This window comes from Panthera uncia, chromosome E3 (genome assembly GCF_023721935.1).
Source record: "Panthera uncia isolate 11264 chromosome E3, Puncia_PCG_1.0, whole genome shotgun sequence".
NCBI lineage: Eukaryota > Metazoa > Chordata > Mammalia > Carnivora > Felidae > Panthera > Panthera uncia.
In genome coordinates, this window is record NC_064815.1 from 9,495,796 (window position 1) to 9,506,526 (window position 10,731).

Here is a 10,731-nt window from a genome sequence, read left to right on the forward strand (position 1 = left end):
GTGGGGGCCGGGGCGGCCATTAAGTACTTTTTCTGTTTTCTGGTATCCTTCCAGGTTAAGGCCCAAGTTACTCTCTCTGAGACTTAGAGCAGTGTCTTGCTGAGGGACAGCCCTCCATCTGAAGGATGGATGAATGAATGAATGCGGAGAGGCAGGTACACCTGAAGAGCATCCTTAGGCCCAACTTCCTTAGCAGCTTTTTCCACAGGCCAAGAAATCCTACCCATAAGCATGAACACTGTCAGGACGTGGGCACAGGCCAACTGTGATCTAAATGGCACTCAAACCACCACCAGAGTCCCTCTCATGCTTGCCAAGAATCTAGCCCAGCCGTATTTGGTGCTGGGTTCACTTCAGGGTTTTTTCTTCCCACTCACAGAATCGTAGAAACTCCAGGCAAGAAGGGACCTTCTGGGTCATCTGGTCCAGGCCTCTCGCCAGCTGCCGGGGGAATGAGTTCTGTTTGACAAACTGTATGGAGCCCCTCTCTGCACGAGACTCTGAGGCAGGGACTCTGGAGGGGAGGAGGGTTTGCAGACTTGCTTCCTGCCTCAGTGAGCTTTCACTCACTCCTTCAACCCCACTGCACTCATCTCTAATTCTTTTTAAAATTTTTTGAAGTTTACTTATTTAGAGAGAGACAGTGCACATGAGCAGGGGAGGGACAGAGAGAGAGAGAGAGAGAGAGAGAGAGAGAGAGAGTGTCCCAAGCAGGTTCCAGGCTCTGAGATGTCAGCAGAGCCCAATGTGGGGCTTGAACTCAAGAACTGTGAGCTCATGACCTGAGCTGAAATCAAGAGTCAGATACTTAACCAACTGGGCCACCCAGGCACCCCTCATCCCTAATTCTATCCTCCTCACGGTTTACTTGCACCTAGTGTCTCACCCCCTTCCTCCCCCATTAAGACTGTAACCTCCATGAGGGTAGGGGCCCCATCTCTCTCCCCCACTGCCAAGTCCCCAGGGTCTAGCACAGAACCTGACTCATGGTGACTGCTCAATAAACACCTGCTGACTGACTGACTGAATGAATGAATGAATGAATTTGGTGTTTGGGATACAGGCAACATTAGCTAACCCACCAGGCAGACCAAAGCATGTGTTCAGCACACCAGCAAAGCAGGGACACTAAAAAGTGAGAAAAGGGTTTAAGGAACATAAGCATTATTCTTCTCTATACGGATAATATATTTTTTCCATAATTGAAAAAAAAATTTTTAAGGAGAAAAAATAAGCCGTCAAAAAATAATGATTGAGATGTTGACTGAATACTCTATTATTCTTATTTAGGTACTTCACACAAATGAGCCCTGTTAGAAGCATGCTTTGCTGTCATTTCTCAAGAAATGATCAAATGTCTCATGCACATCTGGTCTCATATTACCAACGAGGCACTGTTGACACTGATTTCAGAATTTTGGGGACCTCTTTCCACTCATATTCTTTGACATTGTTTTTATTTTGAATGCTAACTGAAGGTGGGGTACCAAAGTAATATATGCTCACAGCTAACCCTAACGCTAACCCTAACCCAAGGGCTCACAACCCAGGGGATCTAGTGGAAGATGCTATGACAGCTCCCCCAAGTGCTCCAAGGCCAGGGTCTCATCACTGTCTTACTCCTGGAAAGGCCACCCACCTGCCCGTCCATCCATCATTCACTCACTCATTCCTTCAGTCACTCAAAAACATTTACTGAGCAACTGCTATGTGCCAGCCAAGCACTCCTCTAAGACTGGGACATAGCCTTGAATATGACATACAAATTCTCTTGCCCTTATGGGACTTACATTCTAGCCAGAGGAGACCAACAGTAAGCAAGTTAAGAACAATATATTTCAGGGGCACCTGGGCGGCTCAGTCGGTTAAGTGTCTGACTTCGGCTCAGGTTAAGAAAAAAAAGGTAATATATTTCAGAGGCAGACTGTGTGGAGAAAAGTAAAGCAGGGATGGGTTGGAGCAAAGCCAGAAGGAAGGTGGAGGGTGGGGGTAAGAGCCACATGGTTACTGGGGAGAAGAGCATCCAAGGCAGAGAGAAGGGCAAGTGCAAAGGCCCAGAGGCAGGACCGTGCCCACTCAGTTCAAGGAACAGGAGGGAGGCCACTATGGCTGAAGGAGAGTCAGCAGAGAGGAGAGTGATGAGGTAAGAGTTCAAGGGGAGAGACAGGCCAGACCAGACAGGGTCTGTGAGCCATGGTGAGGACTCTGGCTTTCAGTTGAGTAGGTGGGAGCCATGAGGGGTTTGGCGCAGCAGAATGACATATTCTGACTCCGATTTAACAAGATCTCTCTGGCCAGTCCTGTGGCTATTTCTGTCCATGAGCTGCATAGGTCGGCATGGCTATGTCCTATCCCAGGGCATCAAATGTCAAAATGCACTGTCCTGCAATGACAGACATGTTCTATGTCCGCACTGCCCAGTACATGTGGCTACTGACCAATTGAAATGGGGCTGGTGAGAGTCAGGAAATGAATTTTTAGTTTTAGCAAACTTTATTAAATTTATATTTGCATAGCCCCACGTGGCTAGTAGCGATGTACCGGACAATGTAGAGGGGCCTCGTTCTTAGGAGGCCAGAGCCTGGTCTGAGAAGGGAGGATCCAGGGCCTTGGGAGCCTCCCCCATCTGCCAGACTTCACAACTGCCAGGCTAGGAGGACCTGTATGAGTCACACCGCCTGGCACCTGGGTGGGGCCTAGGGACTGGCTGGGTGCAAGGCTTTACGACCAGATGAGCAAACAGCCTTCAAGAGGAGTGACTAACCGGGCAATCAGAGCCACGCTGGGCCCTGAACCCAAGTGTCCTGGTTTTCAAGTGGGTGGAGCATCCGGTGGGCTATACATGGGCAATCACTGGGATTCTGTCTGCCTGAGTGGACCACAGACGTAGTGGTTAAGAGCACAGCCTCCAAAGCCCCCTGCCCGGATTCAAATACAAGGTCCACTTGCTACTTTGTTGACCATTCCATGCCTCAGTTTTCTACCTATAAAATGGGGATCCACCTGGCATGACCATCCTGAGGATTGGGTGGCTATTATATGCTTAGAAGAGAGGTCAGCAAACCTTACTATTTACTTACTATTTACCACCCAGTCTCTGTCACAACTCCTCAACTCTGCCGTTGCTGTAGGAAAGCAGCCATAATCCATAAATGAATAGCATGATTGTGTTCTAATAAAACTTGATTTATAAAAATAGGTAGCAGGCTGGATTTGGCCCGTGGGTTGTAGTTTGCAGACCCTTGGCTTAGAGCAGTGCCCAGCACATTGTGCTTTATACCCGGTCATTTAGTAATGAACTCAATGTACAGGGAGATTTTATACGTGCCGTGAGGGATCTCGCTATGGACCAAGCTACTCCTTCTGTGGAGTGTTTACCTTCCTTGGCCAAGATTTCTCCAAAGAAGATTTCCAACATTCCTGGAAGCAACAACAGAAACTAGCCTTTACTGAGCATTTACCATGCACCATGATTATGCCAAGCCCTTTATATACCTATCTCCTGTCATCCCTACAATTACTTCATCCCTGGGTCCTTCTTACATGTGCCTTCATTCTGCAGTAAGGAAAGCTCAGAGAACTCTGCCCAAGGTTGAGCTGAAGTCTGAACCTTGAGGGCAAAGACTTCCACGGGTCTGATTCACTCTTACATCCCTGGAGATTGACATGGGGCCTAGCACATCCCAAATCAAACAAACACTTGTCTAATAAACACGCAGACATGCTGTTTATTACATGTGGCTCTACAGTCACAACATTAATGTCCTTCTGTTTCAGTACTTTGTCAAGTAACTTCCCAGAGTCTCAGTTTCCTCAGGGGTCAAATGGGCAAATAACACCTCAGGAATTGCTGTAATTCGAGAAAGTTACCCACTTGAGCCCAAAGTCACACTGCTGACCAGGGCCTACCGTATGAGGAACGGGTTCCTGCTCACCTGACCTCCTCCCCTCTCCTCCTCCTGCTGGCTCCAGCCTGAGGCCTCCCCAAAGACACCAACATCACTGCCATCTCCACCCTGTGCTCTTGCTGTATGCCCTTCTGGACACTCTTTCCACCTGCACTCCCTATGGCTGTTCTGTTACACCCTCCAGCCTCCGTCCACAAGTCCACAGCTCAGAGAGACCTCTCTGACCACCTCAGCTAAGCAGGCCTTTCCCCTCTCTAGCTCATCACCTGTTTACTTCCTTCTCAGCAATTACACTTAGCTGTAACTACCCTATTTCCCTCTTTACCTGTTCAGTGAGTGTCTCCCCCGCTTGACTAGAAGCTTCTTAAAAGCATGTCCCCGGCCTGCCTCTTTCAGCACTAGGTTCCACGCCTGGTACACGGTCATGACTCAGGGTCAGTTCCCTTCCTCCTCTCCCTGCTGGTAGGAGGGGGGAGCCCCACTGAAGGTCTGGGTGGTCCCACACTCAAACAAAGCTCCTTTAAAAAGCAACCAGATTGCAACAATGGTTACAACACTGAGAAGTCATTTCCCCCTTTTATCCCTCTAAATTCTTCACTTCCTGAAAAAAACAAAAACAAACAAAAAAAAAAAGCCACCGAGGGCCTTTGGGCCTCATCTGGCCTGAGTTGCTGGGCAGAGCTCAGCCTTTTCAGACAGAGGGGAAAAAACAATTCAAGGTCAGACTGCTGGCTCACCAGAGAACTAGTGTGGCCTGAAGTGATGCGTGCCGTCTCCAGCTGTGTCCAGTCCTGCAGAAGATCCCTCCCTCCCAGGGTACCTTTCAGGGTACCACCCTCCCAAGTGACCCTTGGGACATGTGTAAGTAAGTGTGCCGAGTGACCCTGATGAATGGGCTTAGCAGGTAAGGACAACAAACACTGCAGGATGAATGGTTACTTGTCTTCAAGCTTAATACAACCTCTTGGGCTGAAACAACCCAAAGAATTGCTTTAATTATCTAATAGCGTAACTCTAGAGAGTATAAGTACACAGCACATGAAATCAGCAAATCGTATAAGATTAAGGCTACAGAAGCCCCTAATAATTAATAATAATAATAATAATAGGAACAGCTACCATTTGAGTGCTCAACACCCAAGTCTTCAACATGCTTATCTCATTAAATCCTCTCAGAGACCCTAGCAAATAGGGGTCTGATTATCCCCATCTTATGGGTAAGAAAACTGAACGTCAGAGAGGTAACAGGACTCGCTCAAGGTCACACACCGTATAACTGGCCAAGTTGGGATTTGTATCTGGGCCAGGTACAAACTACTACTCTCTTTATCTTAAAAACAAAATAATAATAATAATAATGACAATAAGAGTAATAATAATAAAATGGGTCCCAGCACCCCCTCACAGAAGGAGTCTAAAGGGGCTGTGTAGTTTTACCCCTTACCCTTCCAAGCGTTCCTGCTCCAAAGGCCCAGACTAAGTCCCACCCTCTGGAAAATGGGGTCAATGCAAATAGTCACAACATCGGGGCCCTCGAGGGCCCCTCCCCGGAGTAGTGCCTCTTGAGGAGGACAGAGGAGGGGTGAGTAGCTCCGAAGCCATCACAGAAGTTGCAAGCCTGGCCATGACACAATGACAATCAGGCCATCTTGAGTCACTTGGGTACCCCCGATGAACAAAGGGGTAATGGTCACAGCAAACCCCCACATGAGGGTTAAGAGTCCCAGAGGTTGGCCAATCCTCAAAAGGTTAAACACAGAATGACCACATGACCCAACAATTCCACTCTTAAGTACCTACCCAAAAGAGCTGAAAACAGATGTTCAATCAAACACTTGTACACAAGTGCTCACAGCAGCATCTTTCCTAAGAGCTGAAAGCTGGAAACAATCCAGATGTGCATTAACGGATGAACGAATAAGCAAACTCTGGTATAACCATACAATGGAATAATATTCAGCCATAAAAAGGAATGAAGAATGGATACAGGCTATAATGTGGATAAGCCTTGAAAACATTGTTTATGCTAAGCAAAGAAGGGAGTCACAAAAGGTCACACTACTGTATGATCCCATTTCTATGAAATGTCTAAACTAGGTAAAACCCACTGAGAATGCAGACTGGTGGCAGCCAGGGGCTGGGTGAAGGGGAATCAGGGAGTGATATCTTAATGGACAGAGGGCTTCTTTTGGGAGTGATGACAATGCAACTAAATAGAGGTGATGAATGTACTAAATGCCACTGGATTGGACCCTTTCAAATAGTTGATTTCGTTATGTGAATTATACCTCAACTTAAAAGTCACTGAATGGGGCACCTGGGCCTGCTTAAGATTCTCTCCTCTCTGTCCCTCTCCTCCTTTCCCTCTCTCTCTCTCTCTCTCTCTCTCTCTCTCAAAAACAAACACTGAAATAATAATAATGAGAATAAATAAATAAAAATTTAAAAAATAAATAAATCACTGAATGCATTCTGGTTGAAGATGATGTCGTATGAAGTGCTTACTGACTGGAATATGGTAAATGTTTGGCAAAGGGGAAACACCAAGTCATTCCATTCAACAAACAGCACATGCCAGGAGTCATGGGACTGACGGGTATGGAGTGGGCAAATGCCTCCTGGGGGCACTTGAGATAGAGGGGGGTCTTTGCTCCTCGGAGGTGACATTTCAGCTGAGATCAGGCAGAACAGAACAATGACCTCCAGACCTGAGAAGGAGAACATTGGAAGGGAACAATGGGTGGCTGGGGCCTGGGGGGCATGAGTGGGACAGGAGCAGGGGTCAGGAGAGGTAGCCAGGGGCTGGCTCAGAGTGGCAATCCTGTCTATAGACCCTGGGAGAAGGTGGGCCTCCAGCCTTTACTCCTATCAGAACCTTCACTTCCTAGTCATGGAAACCGAGGCAAATCAGTGTCTGAACTTGGGTCTGTTCAATTCCAAAATCCCTGCTCTTAAAAATGATATAACTTGGCGGGGCACCTGGATGGCTCAGTCGGTTAAGCATCCGACTTCGACTCAGGTCACAATCTCACAGTTCGTAAATTTGAGCCCCAGGTCGGGCTCTGTGCTGACAGCTCAGAGCCTGGAGCCTGCTTGGGATTCTGTGTCTCCCTCTCTCTCTGCCCCTCCCCCATTTGTGCTCGGCCTCTCTCTCTCAAAAATAAACAAACATTTTTTAAAAAACTATTTTAAATGATATAACTCAGGGTACCTGGGTGGCTCAGTTGATTAAGCATCCAGCTTTGGTTCAGGTTATGATCTCATGGCTCATGGGTTTGAGCCCTGCATCGGGCTTTGCACCAGAGCCTGCTTCTGATCCTCTGTCTCCCTCTCTTTCTGCCCCTCCCCCACTTGCATGCTCTCTCTCTCTCTCTCTCTCTCTCTCTCTCAAAAATAAGTAAACATTTTAAAAACTGATAAAACTCAAGAGAAGTGAGAATACAGTCCAATGGATACTTGGACAGGATGAGGCCAGTGGGCCATGTGGGCATGAAGCAGGGACAGAGTCTAGCCTATGAAAGGGGAGGCAGTCAGGGAAGGCTTCCAGGAGGAAGTGACACCAGACTGAAAGAAGAGGAGTATGCCTTACAAAGGAATAAGGTAATGAATGGCACCCATGGCAGAGGGAACAGTAGGGGCTTTGCAGGCTCTAGAAGCATCACAGTATCAAATCATGAAAGGTGTGCACTCAAGTATTTCCTGAAGGTGTACTATGTACTAAGCACTATACTAAGCATGGGGACATGACGGTGAGCCCAGCCCTTGCCCTCCTGGGGCTTATCATCTAGTAGGGAACAGAGACATTAATAACAACAGTTAATACTTACATGGTCCTGTGACAGCCACAAAAGTCTCCAAGGTGGCTGCCGGTGACCCTCTCCCCCAAATACCGATATTCACATCCTTACATAGGTCCTTTCTACACGGAACAGGGCTGCCCCCTGTGACCAATAAGATATTGCAGAAATAACAGGTGTGATCTCCAAGAGCGGATGATCAAAGACATTAGGACTTCTTTGCCCTCTCCTGGACCATCTGCCATGTCAACAGGGCACTCAAACAGCCTTCTGGGAGGTCCATATGGAGAGGCTTCCGGCCAACAGCCAGTGTCGGTTCGCCATCTGAGCAAGCCATCTTTGGAAGGGAACCTCTAGCCACAGGCAAGCTTTCCTAAGATTTGCATCCCTGGCTGATACCATGATTGCAACTTCATAACAGACCCTGAGCCAGAACCACATAGATAGGTCATCCCCAAATTCCTGACTTGCAGAAACTGTGAGATAAGAAGAGATTATCACTGTTCTAAGCCTCTAGGTTTGGGGATAATTTGTCAACAGTATAGATAACTAATACAAGTCCTTACGAAGTTTTTAATGTAAATTAACGTTCTTAATCCTTATACTGACCCCCGAAGTAGGTACTGTCACTACCTCCATTTAATACATAAGGAAACTGAGGCACCAGACACTTCAGTGCCTTGCCTGAAGACAACACCAGTACATGGAAAATGAGGATTTACATCTGGGAATCCAGAGTCTAGATTCTCAGCCACTACGCTATAGCTGTCAGTGTGGCTTCGGGTACACTTCATTCATTCATTCATTCTTTGAACACATATTTAGCATCTATGTACCAGACACTGTTCTGGGTGTTGGCAGAAAAAGACAAAGCACTTGCTTTTCAAGGCACGCACATTGTAGAAGAGACATCTAATAGACAAGAAAACAATCAAACCAGATGACTTCAGAAGGTGGTAAGTGCTTTGAAGGAATAAACAAGGGAACCAATCAGGGGAAGAGAGATGGGAGCACTTCTTCAGAGAAAGTCTCCAGAGATCTGCCTCTCTGAGGTGACATCTGAGCAGAGATCTGACAAGAGGAGGAAGAGGCTACCATAGGAAGATCAAAGAGAAATGTAGTTCAGGCAAAGAGAACAGCTGGTGCAAAGGCCCCGAGGCAGCAACAATATATTGGAGGAATTTTCATCATTTAGAAAGATGCATATTCCCCAATCTGTAAACCAGATGTCCTTTGACTCCTGCCACTCCAACTGTGCTTTCGTGATGCCCATAGAACAGGCCACCATTTACAAAGTACAACAGAGTTACAAACACAATCCCTTCTGAGCCTCCCAGTCAGGCTGGTGGATACAAGGTGATAAAACATCATTTGTCCTAAGGACAGGGAAGACCTTTCAGTCAGAGAAGCCATAAAAAGAGGCTTACAAAGTCTCCTTAAACACCCAGCAGAGATCGAAAATAGATGAATCTCATGCCCTCTGTCTGGGAAACCACGGCTGGCATCTTAAATGGGATGGATTGTGCCAAACTAAGAGCAAGGTAAATGGAAACCAACTAGAAAAACACTTGAATGGCTCTGATTGAATGCCTGAAGTTGAACTGATGCCAACACTATTAACAATGAGCTAAAAAATAATTAGCATCCAAATGAATCTGACTTCTGTTTTCTGATTCCTGAGCAAGTTTCCAGGGTTTGGGTCTCTCTAGATATCTTCCTTCCTCTTCTTCAAGATGCAGAGAACAATCCAATCAGAAGGGCCCAATGCCCCAATCCACACTCACGGTTTCCTTACTGTAAATTCTTGTGACAAAACTTCTATTCTCAAATTGAAATAGAGGAAACGCTGCTTGTAAAACTCACAGCAGGTTCAGGGCACATGTAAGATGCAAACACTGCTGGGAAGCCCTCCCGGGTGCTGGCAACTTTTTATCTTGAATGGGTAGCAGTTGTACATATTTATGTAAAAATTCACTATGCTTACACTTCACTGTAAGTTTTACTTGATAAAAAATGAAAAAGAGGGGTGCCTAAGTCAGTTAAGCGTCTGACTCAGGTCATGATCTCATGGTTGTGGGAACAAGCCCTGTGTGGGGCTCTGCACTGAGTGTAGAGACGGCTTAGGAATCTCTCTCTCTCTCTCTCTCTCTCTCTCTCTCTCTCTCTCTCTCTCTGCCCCTCCTCTGCTCATGCACTAAATAAATAAATTAATTAATTAATAAACTTTGTTTTTTTAAAGGAAAAAGACTATAACACTTGGCTGGCTACCATTTATTATGCCTTTCTGTGTACCAGGCACTGTGCCTGGCACTTCACATATTTTTCTCTCAACTAATCCCACCAACATCCTAGTCCCATTTTACTGCTGAAGAATCTGAGGCTCAGAGAAGTCAAGCCATCTACCAAACATCACACAGCAATAAACAGCCAAAGCAGAATTCAGCTCCAAGTCTGTCTAACTGTAAAGCCTGAAATGTTACGGGAGGCAGACATCTCGTACCACAATGTTAGGGCTGGCGAGGCGCTCACACTCTTTTCAGTTAACAGATTAGGGATCCCTAGAGCAGTGACGGGAAGGCACCACTCGGTCAGGGCTCCCATTCCGGTGCTCCTTTGGGGAGGGCATGCGGCCTCTGAATTGAATGAGTATTGCCTGCAGGAAGGAGACCAGGAGTATGGGAGATCCGCTTTCCCCCAAAGCCAGGAGCACCCGGCGCGGGCAGGTGGCGAGGGGCTGGGCCCCCGCCCAGCTCCCGGCAGCTCGCCCGCGGGCCTCCCGGAGCGCGGTCCCCGTCGCCCTACCTGGGTGGCTGAAGGGCTGCCTGCCGGGCCTGCCTGGCGGGAGCGCACTGGCACTGGACTCGCTCATGGCTGCGCCCTGCGCCCCGGAGAGGCCGTCGGGGACCCGCTCTGGCCGCCGCCGCCGCCGCCGCCAGCTCCCGGAGCCGAAATTCCAGGTTCCGGCGCGGACGTCACAGAGGCCGGGGCGGGGGGCGGGGCGCGGAGGAGGCCCTTTGCACGTGCGC

General features: G+C 47.7%; 1 protein-coding gene across 2 annotated transcripts in view; it reads right to left on the reverse strand.

Annotated features, from left to right (window-relative positions):
• Positions 1-10,654, reverse strand: part of TMC7 (transmembrane channel like 7) — a 56,377-nt gene extending 45,723 nt beyond the window's left edge. For both annotated transcript variants that reach the window (XR_007459504.1, XM_049638336.1), the window contains exon 1: positions 10,508-10,654. Coding sequence is in view for 1 of the 2 variants with exons in the window: in XM_049638336.1 (XP_049494293.1) it covers positions 10,508-10,574 (67 nt within the window). In the remaining variant the exon portion in view is untranslated. The remainder of the gene's footprint in view (positions 1-10,507) is intronic.
• Positions 10,655-10,731: the final 77 nt, after the last annotated feature.